The sequence below is a fragment of the Palaemon carinicauda genome, chromosome 11 (assembly GCF_036898095.1).
Source record: "Palaemon carinicauda isolate YSFRI2023 chromosome 11, ASM3689809v2, whole genome shotgun sequence".
In the NCBI taxonomy this organism is placed as follows: Eukaryota; Metazoa; Arthropoda; class Malacostraca; order Decapoda; family Palaemonidae; genus Palaemon; species Palaemon carinicauda.
The window spans coordinates 47,390,967-47,411,403 of NC_090735.1; the positions used below are offsets into that span (position 1 = coordinate 47,390,967).

The 20,437-nt window shown below is 36.4% G+C and overlaps 1 protein-coding gene across 1 annotated transcript in view; it reads left to right on the plus strand.

Annotated features, from left to right (window-relative positions):
- LOC137649268 (protein FAM200A-like) overlaps positions 1-20,217 on the plus strand; it is a 91,972-nt gene extending 71,755 nt beyond the window's left edge. Inside the window, exon 4 of the mRNA XM_068382252.1 lies at positions 20,108-20,217. Coding sequence (XP_068238353.1) covers positions 20,108-20,217 — 110 coding nt within the window. The remainder of the gene's footprint in view (positions 1-20,107) is intronic.
- The last annotated feature ends 220 nt before the right edge of the window (positions 20,218-20,437 follow it).

A 20,437-nucleotide genomic window follows, 5' to 3' on the forward strand; every position in this document is an offset into this window, starting at 1 on the left:
ATATATATACACACACACACTGTAAGCCATTGTAGACGTTATAGTTAGATCAATGCAACTAATTACAGATAGTACAATATCATTCCACAACATGGTGAAGGTCAAGGTAGAGGTGTTTAGTTTCAGTTCCAGTTTCGCCCAAAGGCTTAATTACTGCATTATAATGGTTCAGCGGCTACTTTCCTCTTGGTAAAGGTAGAAGAGACCCTTTATCTATGGTAAGCAGCCTTTCTAGGAGAAAAACACTCCGAAATCAACCCATTCATAATTGTTCTCTAATCCTGGGTTGTGCCATAGCTCCGTACCATGGTCTTCCACTGTCTTGGGGTAGATTTCTCTTGCTCGATGGGGTCTCGGGCACACGATTCTATCTTACTTCTCTTCCCTTTTTTATTGTTCATAGTTTGTATATATTAGATCTATTTTAATGTTTAATTTTATTTGCCATTACGTCTCTTGTGTTTATTTCCTTGTTTCCTCTCCTCACTTTTCCAAGTAGAGTTGTATCTTAAAAATAATAGTAATAACATGACAATTGCAAATACATAAGTATGACAGCTCGAAACACAAATTTCTTTCGAATGGAATTTTTTTTAAAGCTTCTTGCATTATCTACTAAAGGTGATGTGTCACTTTCAACCTTTTTAGAAAAGATTTTTCCAATGTCATTTAACCCAGTATTTCCCCCTCTGATTGCATTCCATTTCCAACAAAGTTTAATCCACTATCCCTAATATCTTGGGTCGAAACCCAGTCGCGAAATAAAGCTGATGACAAGCTTAGCTTATCTCAATGTTCACTCCGATTTTCGTTTCTTTTCCCACGAAGGAATAAGTTATCTTCGGAACTGTCTCGCCAACAAAGGGCGTTGAAAGGTGGCGTATCGATCCGTGGATTTTCTTGCAAATGCATTCGAAGCCGCACAAAAGGTATACCGTCTTTGTTCTCAACGCTTTAAGCAAATGGCGTAATAGAGAAAAGAATAAACGGGGAATGAATGTTTCCTATCGTCTCAGCGTTCGAATAGACTATCGGTTTTCTATAATTGGAAAAAAGTCTAAATTTAGAAGCAGAGATCATGATTTCAATAGAATAAGGATTTGTTTTGCAACCAATATTTTACATGTATTCTGAGCTTCTATCTTATAAAGAAAATTTATTCCAAAGGGGAATCCGGAGAGATTGTTACAGTCATTTTTGTATTCGAATAATGGTTGTAATCTCATTGTGGAGTGATATAATATTACTCATTGTAAATATATCTTAATAAAATCGTTTTCAATTAAAATTGGATTATTTTAGTTTTCAAGAAAAATCCTGATACATCTGCAGAGAAGATTGATCGATGGAATGAAATGAAGAAATATTTAGCTTAAATACTTCTTTTTGAACTTTCATGACATAAACTAACGATTAATTAACAGTAAGTAAAAATACAAAGAATATGACTGTGTTGAGAAAAAGATTTTTTTTTTTTTTCAAATAAGGATCAAAATAGAGGCTGTTGTACCGAAAACATTTCCCAGTCCCCTCACCAAATTTTTCAGCTACTCAAACCCCAATTTTTTCAGCCCCTCCCCCTTTTTTCCGCCCCGTTACCTCATTTTTCCAGTCCGTCTCAGGTTTTATTCAGTCTCCACCCCCTATTTTACATCATCCATCTCCCCATTTTTTAGCTTCCCTTCTCCCCACTTTTTTCAGCCCCCATCCCCTCATTTTTTAGCCTTCCGTACCCAAACTTTTTCCTGTGCGTTCCCCCCCATTTTCAGCTACCTCACCCTACTTTTTTCAGTCACCGTGCCAAATTTTTCAGCCCCTGTCCCCCAATTTTTTCAGCCACTTCCCAATATTTCTTCCTGCCCCCATCTCCCTATTTTATTAATCTCCTTTTCCCCATTTTTTTAATCCCTGTCCCCCGTTTTTTCAGCACCTGTCAACCATTTTTTTTCAGCCCCCGTCCCTCCATTTTTCAGCCCATTTCCCCTATTTTTCCAGCCCCCTTCTCACCATTTTTCACCCCCGTCCCACCCCATTCTATCAGCCCGTCCCCCCATTTCACCACCCGTTGCCCCCATTTTTTCAGCCCCATCGCCCCATTATTTCAAACCTTTGTCCCTCATCTTTTCACCTCCCGTCCCCCCTTTTTTTCAGCCCCATCCCCTATTTTTTTTAGCCCCGTCCCTCCATTTTTTCCACCCCTTGTCCCTCATCTTTTCAGCTCCCGTCCGGCATTTTCAACCCCTTCCCTCATTTTATCACCCCCTCCCTCCATTTTTTCTACCCCTTGTCCCTCATCTTTTCACCTCCCGTCCCCCATTTTCAACCCCCGTCCCCCATTTTTATGTTCGCGTTCCCTAATTTCAACCCACTTCCCCCATTTTTCTAGCCTCCCCGTCTCCAATTTTTCATCCCCTATTTTTTCGTTTATGAACTTTGCTGGCAAAGAGCTTAGGGAATAGGCGGAGGTAGAATGTTATTATGAGCAAACTGCCAAAGTTAGCCTCGAACTACTATTGTAAAATAGTTTTCCTTCCCCCTTTTTGGCCCCTTTTTTTAATGTGCCAAAAAATACGGGGAAAGGAAAACTCTCTTGTTTGACTTTCGCTCCACTTCCATTTAAGACTGAAACTTTCTTTACCTTCATCTCCTTCAGAATGGCTGGCTACAATTTTCTTTTAACATTTTGATGTCATTTCTAACTTATCATTTATATTAAATTCTATTACTTAACATTGAATTATTTGTTTCTCCTGAATGTAACTTGTTAATATTTGTATAATTAGTTTAAGAAAAAAAGTTCAATTAAGATTTTCTCCCTTTTTGTAATAGTCCGAAAGGTCGACTTTTCTGTATCACAAATGGATTAAGAGTATCTTTTTTAAGCAACTCATGCTCTCTCTACTTTCTTATTTATTTTAATATTGCTATAAATATATCCTACATTTGTAAGTCAAAAAGTAAATTATTTAATCTTTTTTGTTTATGCTTCATTAAAACTGTTTATTCTGCTTTTGAGCGTTGCAGTAATTTTTTTCATATTTACGAGATTTGTATTTTATCCTTTTGTATTTCATTTTCTTTTAATTTACAGTTTACCTTTTCAGCATAACGGAGCATTTGAAAATTCTCATCTAATATTTCTCGTTGCATTATTTGTTTTGAGATTCATATCTGAAAAATTTTTCTGATTTTTCTTTACTCTGCATTTTAATGTTCTATTTTGGTTTCAACATTTATGTTCAATCTTATCAGTATAACAATAGAAGTAATAATTCTCCTCTCTACAGAGTATTAGGATTTTTTGTTATTAGTGAAATATTAAGTAGTTTTGACTTTCGGAAGGCTTTAGTAATGGTATTTACGGTAACAATACAATGGTTAATGCTGAGGAATTAGCATTTCAAAATATTTGCAAATCAACAATGCTATATTAGTCATAAAAAAGTATTTCCGCCAATTCTATTGATATTAAAACTATGTATATATATATATATATATATATATATATATATATATATATATATATATATATATATATATTTTCATATATATATATATATATATATATATATATATATATATATATTTTTAGCCTATTTATATAGTTATATATATATATATATATATATATATATATATATGTATGTATATATATATATATATATATATATATATATATATATATATATATATATATACGTATGTATATATATATATATATATATATATATATATATATATATATATATATATATATATTTATATATATACGTATGTATGTATAAATACATATGTATATATATATATATATATATATATATATATATATATATATATATATATATATATATATATATATATATGTGTGTGTGTGTGTGTATGTATGTACAATATCATTCCACAACATCGTGAAGGTCAAGGTAAAGGTGTTTAGTTTTAGTTCCAGTTTCACCAGAGAAAGATAGTCCACAGAACGTCAGCCGATCAAGCCCAAACCCCCAAATGTGGTGACACCACAGCAGTGGCCTCCCCAGTAAATAGCTTAAACTCACGGTCCCGGGCGAATGCTAGGCGAATACGTTATTACTGTACTAGCCAGATGTAAAAAATGTAAGGAATCCTTCTAAGGAATGTTGCGTCAATAACATCATAATCTGGTGAATGTTAGGAATTGAATTGACATTTGTATAGCCGGTCATTTATAAAAACTGCTGGTGGAAACCACAGTTCCCTTCGTAGATTTTCAATATATAATTTGTAGTAATTTACATTGTTATTAAGGTTTAATCTTTTTGAGAGGTATACTTCAATGGGATGAAAGGGCTGTACTAGTCAGGGCCACCCATACGAGGTTGGTTTGCTGTGAGTAACCAGACTAAAGTCTCCCACCATCACTAATCCGTCGTGGCCAGCAAGATGATGAAAATGGCCAAACCTCAGACATAATTAATGCATTCCTGAGGACTTTGTCCTGAGGTGGACATGGAATGGCTGCATTTATTGTTGTTATGATAATACGACAATTAAAATGAGTGTTAAAGATTGAAATTATGGGACGAATATAAATAAGATCCTTAGAATGGTTAGTTTTAGATTCTTAGAATGATGTAATTATTTGCAATTTTTTCCTATAAATCTTACACATATTGGAATTTTGAGATCAAATTTCATTGACAAGAACTCTAAAAACAACTAAAGTAAATAGTTCAACATATATTAACATCGTTACTCAAATTAATATACAGTTCTTCCTCATTAAAGTATAAATAATCTCACAGTAAACTCGAAGGCATTATGATTTACCACCATCGAGATGTGGCACCGACTGCCACTCTAAGCAAGATATATTACGGCTGCCTCATTAATCTGATAGGAATGAGCAAACTCACAGTCATTTTTCACGCAGACGTTTCTTATCTCTTATCTTACATCCTTAGTTCTTAACGCGATTCTTTACCGCTTTTTTATAATCATAATTCATTCATGAAAAAAGGGTAATTACTTTCGATTTTTGTTCTGGGTGATTGCGATTTTATGATCATGTTACTTGCTTCCTTAAATTTTGGTAAATTCCTAAAAGAATTTAGCTTATCATAGTATTGGCCTGGAAGTTTATCGCTAAATTATCTTCATATATATTATTATTATTATTATTATTAAGGAAGATCACAACCTTCTTGTAAGATCTAAGAGAAAAACTATGCGAAAAAGAAAAAGCTAGTAGAATAGGGAATATTATATATATATATATATATATATATATATATATATATATATATATATATATATATATATATATATATATATATATATATATATATATATATATATATATGTATATGTGTGTGTGTGTGTGTAAGTTGTGTAGTGATACAAATCATTCTGGTGGGTCAGCTATACGTAGTAAGATTTGAGTACCATGTATTAGTGTTGTGTGTAGGTCTTATAATTCTAATGAATTAATTACAGATGCAATGACTCCTATCATTTTCATTTAATGAAAGAAACATAAAATCACAAGAATTCCAAGGAGGATAACTAAGTATCCTGTTTCTATGACATGAAATAATATCTTCAGAATTTGTTTCGAAACATTCATTTTATATTTTTTGTTGTTGGAAAAGTCATTAGTAAATCAGTACATTGAACATTCATTGATAACCATTTAGTATGTTCCCTTTTATTTAACAAACCTGATTACAATTTGTATTAGTGAGGTAAGCTACAGTCAATATACAGACAGGTCACTCATCTGTTCAATTTAGGTAATCAGTTATTTTTGTACAGTTTTACCTTAGAACAGATGTAGTTCATATTGGACCCACAAACCTGTGTTGATAGTTTCTACCATATTTTATTTCTAATGTGAATAATTTTAGAAACAGTACATCCACCCAATAACAACCAATTGATATATTCCTCTTTACTTCTGATCTGTAAAGGAATTTCCCTTTGGTTTCATTCGCGCTTCGCCAACTGCATCAAACACTTGGTCCTCTGAACTCAAACAGAAACTCTCTCTGTCCCTTTTCGTAATCAGCAATCAGCGATTGGATCTGCAATCAAATATATCATCAGACTATTGAAAGGAGGGATTCACCTCATCAGGTTCCCCTCCTGTTAACAATGGCACCATCATCTGAGGGAATATCATTTTCGTCTCGGCTTCTGTAAACAAAGGGTGGCTGTGACACGCGTCTGTATTTTGTGACCCTCAATGTACTCAATGTGCTCTCGTTTATTGTTGTCAAGGAGAGAGACTCTCTCTCTCTCTCTCTCTCTCTCTCTCTCTCTCTCTCTCTCTCTCTCTCTCTCTCTCTCTCTCTCTCTCTCTCTCTCTCTCTTTCCTTTTTTTTCTTTTTTTTTTTTTTTTGCTCGAGAACTCGGGAATTTAAAGCTACACAGTGATAGCATGGGATTTTACAATTTACGAAAAGTGAATGGGAATTAGGTGAAACATACCATTATAAATACTATATACATATCTTTACAATTAAAGGAAAGATAAGATGATTATGTATATTTCGCAAGGGAAAGTTTGATAAATCTAATTATGTTTGTTTCAAGGCATTGGGCTCTGAAAAAATCATAGGTGGAAATGTTATTGAATTGTAGAGTAATTTCAGGGAGCTTTTAAGGAAGCAATAAAGGATCACTACTTGGGAGAACAGGTATGACAAATTTGCAGAAAGCCTGCTATAGAAACAATAAAAGAAAGAACATAGAAATACATAGGAATTGTGTACTCGGATGCTGCTTGACTGTTATGGGTCGCTGCTATTTAGGGAACTAGAGGATGAGAAAAGAGATTAGACAAATAGACGTGCGTGTTCATTGAATAATCTCTCTCTCTCTCTCTCTCTCTCTCTCTCTCTCTCTCTCTCTCTCTCTCTCTCTCTCTCTCTCAGGATATACGTGTCACTCATATTATAAAACTGATATTGCGTAATAAAATTAATACTGCGTCGCTCATCAAATTGTTCGTATCTTTACAAGTAATTTAAGCAACTCTTTTAGCTTCATTTATCGGTAGTTGCGACGCCACTTAACTTACCATTACTCAATCAGTCACCAGACTTTGCATAATAACTTGCTTAATCATACCTCGAAATCTCTCAAATGCTGGATTTGACTCTATCTAAATACTAACGATCTTAGAGCGGACTTGTTATGGTTGATTAAATAGAGTAAAGATGAGAAAATGAGGTTTAGTATTCATTGGTTGGTCGGAGTCTGGAGGTCCACATCAGGATTCTTACTCTCTGTTCACTTCCCAGCTTAGGATCCGACGCAAGGTCATATTAATCTATACCAATCAACCATTCGAAAAAATTTCCCAATGAGGAAGAGTTAGATGAAACAAAAAAAATTGTCAGATTTCCATTTCTAATAAACTCAAAAAGAGGGGGGACATTAAAATTAATGTTTTCCCGTCGTTAAATACTGTTGAAAACAACATTCCCAAAAACAGGAAAAAGAATAATCATCAATTTCAATGTAATAAGAACTTTAATCACAGGTGATCTATCATTGACTTAATGACGTTATTTTCTTTTATGCTTCCTCATTAGTACACAAAGTCTTTAGTCATTGCAATGTCGGGAAGTTCGTATGATTGGCCTTGATTTTAGAGGTGCTTTGACCGAATTAATTATTAGACCCTCGTTTTCAAACTGGGAACATCTGGAAGTGAGTTTTTTTTTCTTAGCATAATTTTTAGATTTTTGAGTAATAGATTGCAAAGAGTTGTTGTTGATGGGCACCATAGTGAGTATAGGAATGTGATATCGGGTGTTCCCTCAAAGTAGTGTTCTTGGCCCATTACTTTTCATACTATATGCAGATGATCCTACTCTCTACTTCAATTCCATTTACTGAATGTAGATCTGGGGTTGCTGAATCACTTAACAGAGATGAATATAGCTAAAATTATTGCATGGCGCAAATTATGGGACATGAAGTTAAACCTGTACCAACCGTGTGTCATACGATTGTACAAAAATTATTTTGTTTATGTTATGCTTGTATCTGTGCTCTTCCCTCTCACTAAAAAGAACCAGAATAAACATTATCTGCGTGTTTCCTCTCTAACATTGTCTGTTTCTCGAACATGAAAATTCCTGTTGCCTTGAGGTTTTGTATATAAAGGAGAGTGTTCTTTAATAAAGTTACTCAGTTGATTGCATCCTGCCTTTGAGTCATAACCTTTCTCTCGGCCGTCACATTGGTGACCCCGGAAGTCGACTCGCTCCCACTGCCTTCCACCCCCACCCCCCTTGCCCCTCCATCGTTGGTACTATGGCGGACTCTACGGAAGTTGGCGCTGCGGCTCCCTCATTGAAACTTTCGTCATTCGCCATCGGAGAGGCGTTTGCTTGGTTTCAGCACGCAGAAGTCCAGTTTTGCATCAACGGCGTGACTCGCTCAACCACCAAAGCAGATTATGTTCTCGCGGCGATACCCGAGGACATCTTCCCAGAAATATCCGACTGGCTTTGTGAAAAAAGAGACACCCCAATAGCGTATGACGCCCTCAAAACATACCTTCTGCAGCAGTACTCGTCGTCGCCAGCCGCCCGTATAGCAAAGCTTTTTCAGCTCTCTCAACAACCGTCGGGGGACCAAAGGGCTTCGCTTGCCCTCAGGGAAAGGACCAGTATTGCTCACCTTCAACCTGCCGCAGACGGCTCTCCTCGTGAGGTGAACCTACTTCGTGCCCTTTGGATATGCCGTTTACCCGGACCTATGTGCGCTGCCATACCCGATGTCGATGGTTTACCCATAAAGGACTTGATGACCAAAGCTGACGCCCTTATGGACAGCCACTTCAAGACCTCCATCAACGCCTCCACCCCTGACGAAGAGGATGCCTATTCAACGTCAACCGAAGCTGACATGAATGCCGTAGGACAAACACACCTACCCCGTGACGTGCCGAAGCGGCGACAAAGCCACCCACCACCCACCAATCGCTCGCGCCCCAACAAACAACTTCTACAGCCACTTACTACCTCCCATCTGCCGCAGTTTTGCTACTACAACTTCAGAGTCGGGGCAACCGCGAAGAAATGTGCCGAGGATTGTCAGTGGCCAAAAGACGTGTAAGTAGGCCATCGCTGGTGGCGGTGGCCTCCCGTGTTTCTAATCTTTTCTTTTTACATGATGCAGGAACGGGCGTGCATTTTTTGGTAGACACGGGTGTTTGTCGTTCTCTTTTGCCAAGGAAACTCTTCAAGACACGGCGTAGTCTGTCTACATCTGCTGACGTCTGCTTGGTAGCTGCCAACGGATCTGCGATACCCACCTACGGTTACGAGAACCTCACATTATCGTTCGGAAACGGTAAATTCAATTGGAAGTTTCTCGTTGCTGTCATCACAATGCCAATCCTCGGTGCAGATTTCCTCTGTCATTTCCACCTTCTGGTCAATGTCGCCCACCAACGATTGGTCAACACAGACTCGTACTTGTCGACACCTCTTCAACCCACCCCCTCTAACCTCGCTCTCCACATCAGCGCACCCACGGATGACTACGCACACCTCCTCACGTCGTACCCGGAAGTTATACGTCCAGAACTTCACCAAATGCCCACGGTTCCTGCCAAGCACGGTATTTATCACCATATCAAGATGACGGGACCCCCAGTCTTCGCAAAATTCAGACGTCTGGCACCGGAATGATTGGCAGCCGCCAAACAGACGTTTGCCGAAATGAAGGAAATGGGCCTTTGCCAAAAGGCCTCCAGCCCATGGTCGTCACCCTTACACATCGTTCTGAAAAAAGACGGCTTCCTTCGTCCGTGCGAGGATTACAGGTGCCTCAACATGCAAACAGAACTGGATCACTACCCCCTCCCAAACATCTCCGACGCGATCTCCTACCTGCACAAAGCAAAGGTTTTGTCTAGGCTTGATCTCCTGAAGGGGTATTATCAGGTGCCTATGAACCCAGAAGGTATCCCCAAGACTGCCATCACCACTCCATTTGGTACATACACCTTCAATTACTCCTGTTTTGGCCTTCGTAATACTGGGTCCACGTTTCAACGTCTCATGGATGGCATCTTAGGGGACCTCCCTTTCTGTGTATGTTATGTGGACTACATACTTGTGTTCTCCTCCTCAAAAGAGGAACACCTCCATCACCTGCGCATCGTGCTCGACCGCCTGCAACAAAACGGCCTTTTAGTCTGGTACGACAAGTGTACCTTTGGCGCAATGAAGTGTCGTTCTTAAGGCACCGCTTCACTCCTGAAGGAGTCCATTTCCTCCCTGAGAAGGTAGCAGCCGTTCAGAACTTCCCCGTGCCCTCGACCGTCAAAGCTCTGCAGGAGTTCTTGGGCATGATCAACTATTATCACCGTTTTCTGCCAGCCATTGCCACCACTCTTGCTCCCCTCTACGCCTCCCTCAAGGGCAAGCCAAAGGACCTGAAGTGGGGTCCCCTTCAAGAAGCAGCCTTCTGCAATGCAAAGTAGGCCCTATCAACTGCTGCGGCAGTCACTTTTCCTATCCCACATGCCCCTCTCCTTCTCTCCACCGATGCCAGCGACGTCGCTATTGGTGCAGTACTCGAGCAGGTGGTCAACAGCTCGCCCCGCCCATTGGCCTTCTTCAGCAGAAAACTGTCCAAGGCAGAATCGGGCTATTCTACTTTCGATCGAGAATTGCTGGCGGTGCACTTGGCTGTCCGTCACTTTCATCATTTCTTAGAAGGTACGCCCTTCGTCATTCGCACAGACCACATGCCTCTGGTGCACGCCTTTACTCGACAGTCTGATGCCTGGTCCGCCCAGCAACGCGGACATATCCATCGTGGCTGAATACAATTGCACCTTTCAATACCTCCCTGGGAAAATGAATCCCGTTGCCGATCCCCTGTCAAGAAACACGTTGGCTGTCGTTCAACTGGGATTGGATTACAACGCCCTGGCTGAAGGCCAACGACAGGATCAAGAATATCAAGCATATAGGACATCCTGCACGTCCCTCCGTTGGGAAGACTTCCCCCTCGAAGACTCCAACACCAACCTCCTTTGTGACGACATTACTGGCAGACCACGACCTTGGATTCCTGCTCCCATGCTCCGACAGGTGTTTGATTTCATTCAGGGCCTTTCACATTCCTCGTGCCGTTCTACTGCACAGGTGCTGAAGGAAAAGTTCATTTGGCACGGGATTTCTAAGGATGCTAAGGATTGGGTCCGCGCCTGTACTTCTTGCCAAACTTCCATAGTACATCGACACACAGATTCAGGAGTGGGCACCTTTCCTCAACCTCAGTGTCGTTTCGCACACATTCACGTCGACATTGTAGGCCCCCTACCCACATCCCAAGGACATTGTTACCTGTTTAGCGTCATCGACTGCTCCACCCGTTGGCCTGAAGCCATTCCCATGGAAACTGCAACTTCTGCCTCATGTACATCTGCCTTACTCTTAGGATGGATTCCAAGATTTGGTATCCCTGAGCATATTACTTTTGACAGGGGAACCACTTTCACCTCTCAATGGTGGACATCATTAGCGAATCTCCTGGGCATCACCCTACATCAGACAACGGCCTACAACCCCGCTGCCAATGGAATGGTTGAACGTTTTCATCGCACCCTCAATGCAGCTTTGATGTCCCGCTGCAAGGATTGCAACTGGTTTACTCAGCTTCCTTGGGTCCTCCTGGGACTAAGGACCACTCCTAAAGACGTCCTCGACGTCTCAGTAGCTGAAATGGTGTATGGCGACCTGTTGGTCGTCCCTGCCGAATTTTTTCCTTCTATAACCTCCTACGATGATCTCCAGCACATACGTCATGTCGTGGGAAAATTTACTCCATGCCGCCAGACTTACAAGCCCTCAGTGAAGCATCACATACCAACAGACATGCACTCTGCAACGCACGTCTTCCTGCGCAACGACACTAGCAAGCCACCGCTAACGCCCCCTTACACGGGCCCTTTCCTTGTGATCCGACGCAGTCCAAAAGCATTCCTACTAAACATTCGTGACAAAGAAGACTGGATCTCCATTGATCGTCTAAAACCTGCTTATCTACTGCCAGATGACCCGCTTAGATCAGGGCGCCCTATTTAACATGTACAGTATGTCATTTTTAGGGGGGGAGCCATGTACCAACCATGTGTCACACGATCGTACATAAATTATTTTGTATATATTATGCTTGTATCTGCGCTCTTCCCTCGCACTAAAAAGAACCAGAATAAACATGTCTGCGTGTTTCCTCTCTAACATTGTCTGTTTCTCGAACATGAAAATTCCTGTTGCCTTGAGGTTTTGTATATAAAGGAGAGTGTTCTTTAATAAAGTTACTCAGTTGATTGCACCCTGCCTTTGAGTCATAACCTTTCTCTCGGCCATCACAAACCCTATCAAAACTCGATGTATGATTTTAAGTAGGTTGAGGACAGTAGCTCCTCAGTATCCAGATCTTAGCCTTGATAATTTTTCTTTATCTCAGTATGACTCTTTTAAAATTTTATGTGTGATTCTTGTTTGCAAATATACTTTTGAGGAATACGTCCTGTCTTTTTCCTCTTCAATTGCACTAAAAATTGACTTACTGAGGAAATATTTCAAGATTTTCGTTGATCAATCTATTCTGAATAATTGTTTTATTTCTTCCATTTTACATTGTTTCGAATATTGTTCTCCTATCTGGTCTTCAGCTGCTGATTCTCATCTTAAATTGTTGGGCAAAAATTTACGGCCTACTATATTTTTTATTCTGATCTAGATATTAATCTTTGGCACCGTCGTCCAATTAGTTCTTTATGCATGTTGTATGAGATTTTTCCTAACTCTGACCATCCGTTGCTTTCATATCTTGCCAGAGAGTGCCATCCTGTTCGTAATACTAGGTATGCAATTAATTCTAATAGTCGTGCCTTCTCCATCATAAGGCTCAATACTACACAGTATTCTAGAGGTTTTATTTCAGCTATGACCAAGTTGTTAAATGAGCTTAATAATCAGGTAGTTTAATCGGTATAACTTCAAACGTTCAAACTTGCAGCCAATATTTTTACGTTGAACAGGCTGACATAAGTCTTTCTAGTTTAAATATGAAAGAAGTTTTAACATTGCTACTGCTCTTGGGCCTATGACATCCTGGTTTTCCAAATGGTTGTAGATTAGCTACTACTACTACTACTACTACTACTACTACTACTACTACTACTACTACTACTACTACTACTACTACTACTAATAATAATAATAATAATAATAATAATGCCAACAACAACAACAACTACATGCGCCCCATACACGTATGAGTACTTTGGTTCCCAGATGAGGAAAATTTTGTATAGCAAGTTTTGTTACATCTCATTGAGTCTGTTGACATGGGTTGCAAATTAGGTATTTGGTCCGCAGTCTTAAGGCAAGGGGGAAAGAGTATGGGTATCACAACGCCATCCCATATACTTTCTGAAATAAAAAAATGTGAGTAATTCTGAGGATTTCTTATTTTTTTTTTTAGGATTTTAACGTTTTCAGATATGCGTATGATAAATGAAATTTGAATTTGCATCGAAAGCAGTTTTTCCAATTAATTCCTATCACCTAATTATATTAGTGTAAACATTTCCTGCATTAATTCTCCAGTTGATACTTTTCCTTTATTAGTTGAAATCACAACATTTGTCGTACTAACATGTACATAATTATTTGTTTCAGATAGACTAAGTAAGGCATGAAGAATTGTTACAGAGTTGGCCCTATATATGCCTGTCCTTAACCTTGGGACAGTTCGCTTTGAAGGTTACAGGGTTACCGATCACACCTAGGAACCCCCCCCCCCCCTCTCTCTCTCTCTCTCTCTCTCTCTCTCTCTCTCTCTGTATATATGTACACACACATATATATATAATATATTTATATATGTGTGTTCATATACATAGTGTGTATGTATACAGTATATATATATATATATATATATATATATATATATATATATATATATATATATATATATATATATATATATATATATACGTGTGTGTGTGCATATACATAGTGTATGTATGTATGTATATACAGTATATATATATATATATATATATATATATATATATATATATATATATATATATATATATACATAGTATATGTAAACAACAATTTATTAGTATGCACTATGTTTATGAGTAGGAAGGCGGTCTGTTCGTGCTTACTTCTTGAAGAAGAATTACTTCATTTAGGAGATCCAATACCACATATAAATAGGGAAAAAAATCCATTTTCCAAATAAATAAATTTGCTAACAAAGTAGGTAGTGATGCACTTTACTTTAAAGAAACTAACTGAAGCTGATCTATGGACTAGAAATTAGGTTTATTGGTAAAACATATTCCTAATTGATCATTACATTAAGAATACACGGTTTCATACATACGAGATTACGGTTTCATCTTTGTTACTAGATTTTATCCAAGTTTCAAAATAATAATGCAATGAAATTAGGAAATGAATGTATTTTAAATGTTTTTTTTCAGAAGAAATTATTCTATTTCCCCAGAAACTTCTTAATTGTCCCGTTTTCCGTTTTCATACAACGGAAATAGATTGGAGTTTTTTTTTTAATGAAAGTTATTATTCTTTGATTTCATGATGTAATTGGCTGAGATTTCAAGTTATGAAAGTAAATTTTGTTGCATGAATAAATTGTCTTCATTTTTTTATGGTAAATTTATTTTCTTCGACTTTTTTATTATTATTATTATTATTATTATTATTATTATTATTATTATTATTATTATTATTATTATTATTATTATTATTATTATTACTAACTACATCTACTTGTTTGAATAAACAACAGATATCTCGAGGGAGATTATATGAGACGAATTGAGTCATTTTCTTTCTTTAAGATTCACTTGATAATTGATATCATATTCTCCATAAACCTGTAACATTTTTAAAGTTATTAATCAGATATGTGATAGAAAATATAGGAATATCAAATATCAGATTACTTTCCATTCATACTAAAATACTCATTTTCGTGTACTCTAAGAGTATACACTAGAAAACCATCGATGACTTTCTGTATGTAAATGTTTGTGTAAATATTATATATATATATATATATATATATATATATATATATATATATATATATATATATATATATATATATATATATATAATATAAAGAGAGAGAGATATATACTGCATATGTATTTTTTTCAAATAAGACATAATTACCCTTTAATATCAAATTCGGTCTTCCATGGGATCTCAGACCCATAGGGAAATTTCTCTAGTTATAAATATTTCTGGCCGACCAAGGACTAGAATCTATGACTGATAGAAATAAGGATAAACATTAGACTGTATAGATGAATCGTCTGTAACAAGCTGAATAAAAGAAAACATCCCAATAATTCTGTAAATGTAAACACACACACACGCACATCTATTCTGAAACCCGTTTGATTTCAGATGAATTCAGCGAGCTGTAAATTTGCAGATAAATTGTTGGAATTTATATTTGAGAGAAAAACAAAAGTAACGACAATCGACAATAGAAGGGAGGGAGGTGAAGCTACAAATATAATTGGTACAGTTTCCACTGAAGCATTTTCTAACAATGGGAAATTCGTTACAGACTTAAACGAATTACAGCTTCCTTCATATATATATATATATATATATATATATATATATATATATATATATATATATATATATATATATATATATATATATATATATATATATATATATATAAACAACACGAAATATTTTGCGCTGTAACTCTTTCACCCTAATATGCCATTGGAGAATTTCGTCTGCATTTTTTCAACGTTTGATTTCGTTGAGGTTCTTGTTACTTCCTTGCAATTAGGTATAAATCTAAAGAAGGGGGTGGGGAAATGGCATGTCTTTTAGATTAAAAAAAAAGAAATTGTTGTAAATCTTGTGAAAATATATTTTTATTTTACTCATACATTTTATTATTATTATTATTATTATTATTATTATTATTATTATTATTATTATTATTATTATCGTTGTTGTTATTATTATGATTATTATTATTATTATTATTGTAGCTGTTGTTGTTATTATTATTATAATTATTATTATTATTACTATTATGATTATCATTATTTTTATTTTAATAATAATGATTATTATTATTATTATTATTATTATTATTATTATTATTATTATTATTATTATTATTATTATTATTTGTGTTTTTTTTCACAATAGAATTTGTATTTTACTGCTAGAATTTATCGTAAAAATAAAGAAAATCATATAACTGTTTGGTCTTTTTAATACAAAGTAAACTTGAATAAATCCTAGAAAACAAACTTACATTTAAATAGAAATGTTCCATAGCCAGGGTAATGCACAAGTAAACAAACTAGCTGATATTAGTCTTCAAACTGTTCTATTACAAAGTCAACACGATTGATCTCAATTTTTGATTATGTATTTCTTGATTAAAAAAAAATTATCTGTCGTAGTTGATTAGCAGAGTTGTTGGCGTCGAAAAAGAAAGGAAGGTTGCATTAATTAGGGAAAAATATTTTTTTTTACAGTTTTAAAGAATATCCCCTTGAGATATGACTGCTAGAGAGTTATGGGGTCTTATGACTGGCCAGACAGTTACGTTGGATCCTTTTCGCTGGTTACGGTTCATTTTCACTTTGCCTACACACACACACACACACACACACACACACACACACACACTGAATAGTCCGGCCTCTTCTTTACATATTCTCCTCTGTCCTCATACACCTGACAACACAGATTACCAAATAATTCTTCTTCCCTCAAGGGTTTAACTACTACACTGTAATTGTTCAGTGGGTATTTTCCGCTTGCTTAGGGTAGATTAGACTCTTTAGCTATGGTAAGCAGCTCTTCTAGGCGATGGATATTCCAAAATAAAACCATTGTTCTCTAGTCTTGGGTAGTGCCATAGCCTCTGTACCATGGTCTTCCGCTGCTACGGTTTAGAGTTCTCTCGTTTGAGGGTACACTTGAGCACACTAATCTGTAAAATCTCTTCCTCTTCTTTTGTTAAAGTTTTTATAGTTTACATAGGAGATATTTATTTTAATGCTCTTACTCTTCTTAAAATATTCCATTTTACTTTATTCCTTTCCTCACTGGTCTATTTTCCCTGTTGGAGCTCCTGGGCTTATAGCATCCTGCTTTTCCAACCAGGTTAGTAGCTTAACAAGTAATAATGATAATGATGATAATAATAATAATACTGATGATAATATATATATATATATATATATATATATATATATATATATATATATATATATATATATATATATATATATATATATATATGTTGGGTGGCATTACCAGACTTTTAACTATTCGGTCTCTCCCCGTCCATCGGTTGAGGGGAGAAGGATAGTAGCCATACCCTGGTATTAAGCGGTAACGCGAAAGGTACACTCGGAAACCACAACTGCCGTGTTGTAGTTAGGAAAGTGGGGCAGGGTTGAGTGTGTGTTTATGCGTGTGTGTGCATATCTACCTAAATATCAAGGCTCGAGTTTTGACGGGCCGTGTGTACTAGAATTAAAATATTTCGTGTATATTTCGAAGTGAATCAAACGGTAGATAATGATATTTGTATTTACCCAAGGAAGTTTTCCTATGCTTAAATTGCTGACGTCGTCAGCCTCTATAAGAGACGAGGGAATATAAATTGAATGAAGCAATTACGTTTTCAGGCCATGACCCCGGCCTCATCATCTCTAGCATTATCCGGTCTATGATTTAAGTGTCTCTTTCATCTGGCCGTTCCTTCATCTCGAGAGTTAATCTGGCTTCTACCGTGTGATTGTGATGCCGGGTCGTAAGCGGTTCTCCTTTCCTTGACACGGATTTAGGGAATTACTCCTGACATTATGAAGTAATTTATACTTAAGACTGAGAGCGACTCGCCTTTGGTATTTCGACAGGCTCTCTCTCTCTCTCTCTCTCTCTCTCTCTCTCTCTCTCTCTCTCTCTCTCTCTCTCTCTTTGAATTCTTTGACAAAGCCAGTTTTCTTTAGAGAGAGCTTATTGCTCTAGATTCTTATCAATTTTATAAATAACCTAATGAACATAAAATGTTGAATTGTTTATAAGAAATTTGGAAATTGGATGAGTATTTATTAAGATATATTTATTTAAAAGTATTCTCTCCAAATTATAGTACGAGCTTCTATGTTAATAATCAACTATCGCTTTTCTCACTCTGTTTTTAAAGGTACATTTTATTTAGATTCTTAAAATTCCTTGAAGTTTCAACGTAGAAATTTACTTTCTGTTTTGTGGTTTCTTTGTATTATGTTTATTCTAAGGAGAAATATCTCATCCTATGGGTAACGATTTCATGCCCTTCCATTATCTTTTTTTATAGTCTGTGAAAAAATCATGATTATTTTATTGTGAGATGCAATGAGAAAATACAAAATTTTTATATGATTATATTACATTTTACAAAGTCAATCCACAGTAAATAGGATCACTTAAGGATGTTATCACCCGTTGATAATTATGTGGTAATGATTCACTATTCATTTCGATTTAATTTCATGACCTAATGTTTAATCATAAGATATTGAGTAGGTGAAAGTAATGTGGAATATGAAGATAATATACACCGTTTTCCCTAGAACTAACTTTAGAATATATTTTTGCTAGAATCTTGCGGCATTTTGGGATGAGATCGGGAGAATCAACGACTATCCAGGGCACTAGGTGTACAGTAGATTTTTTTTACGATCGTCGTTCGTTTCTACGATAAGGTATCAATCGTAGGGATCTTCTTGATAAGGCCTGGTTCGTATGCACCTGATCACCAGGCCAAAATGACTCACACACACACACACACACATATATATATGTATATATAATATATATATTATATATATATATATATATATATATATATATATATATATATATATATATATATATATATATATATAGTGTGTATGTATGTATATAAGTGTGTTGTTATGTGTGTGTAATATTATTGGCGAATAATGCTCACGGAATGTTTGCCCTTGTCCCTTTTCCAAATAAAAAGTTATTACATGGAGGGAGTTGGCTCCTTTCTTAAGCCGAATCTATCTAGTAATACAAATACAGATGAAAGAGAGAGCCTTACCTTATTGCCTTATTTTTTGTTTGGGTTCCCCCAGGTCCCTCAGTGTGAGGCACCTCTATATCCACCAGAGAGTTGCTAATGCATCTTCCGGTGTATTTTGCATCTTCCAGTCTTGGATGGTCTTGGATGCATCTTAGGTATTTATCGAGCTTATTCTTAAACACATCTACGCTCACTCCTGATATGTTTCTTAGATGAGCTGGCAGCACATTAAATAGTCCCTGCATTATCGATGCTAGTGCGTAGTGGATTAATGTCCTGTGCGCCTTCCTTAGTTTACCTGGTATATTTTTTTGCATTATTAATCTACCTCTGCTTGTTCTTTCTGATATTTTTAGCTCCATGATGTTTTCAGTAATTCCTTCTATTTGCTTCTATGCTTGTATGATCATGTAGCGTTCTCTTCTCCTTTCTAGACTGTATAGTTTTAAAAATTGCAGTCTTTCCCAGTAGTCAAGGTCCTTAACTTCTTCTATTTTAGCAGTTAAGGATCTTTGTACACTCTCTATATGCGCGATACCCTTTTGGTAGTGTGGGTACCATATCACGTTGCAGTACTCGAGTGTACTACGTACATAAGTTTTGTAAAGCATAATCATGTGTTCAGCTTTTCTTGTTTTAAAGTGTCCGAATAACATTCCCATTTTTGCTTTACATTTAGCCAACAGTGTTGCTATTTGGTCGTTGCATAGCATATTCCTAATTTACATTACACCAAGGTCTTTAATTGCTTCCTTGTTTGTGATTGTCTCATTATTAGGTCCCTTGTATGCATATACCATTCCTCCTCTGTTTCCATAGTTTATTGATTCAAATTTATCAGAGTTAAATACCATCCTATTTATCTCTGCCCACTCATATATTTTGTTTAGATCTCTTTGTAATGAGTTCCTATCTTCATCACAAGTAATTTCTCTACTTATTCTTGTGTCATCAGCGAAACTTCTCACTACGGAGTTTTCAACATCACAGTCTATGTCTGAGCTCATAGTAACAAACAGCAATGCAGCTTATACCGTACCTTGTGGCACGCCAGATATTACCTGAGCTTCATCTGATTTCTCGTCATTTGCAACCACTATCTAGATCATAATAACAAACAGCAGTGCAGCTAATACCGTACCTTGTGGCACGCCAGATATTACCTGAGCTTCATCTGATCTCTCGTCATTTGCAACCACTATTTGTTTTCTGTTTTGCAAGAATTCTCTTACCCATTTTCCTATCTTTCCCACAATATTAAGCTTTCTCATTTTTTTCTCTATTA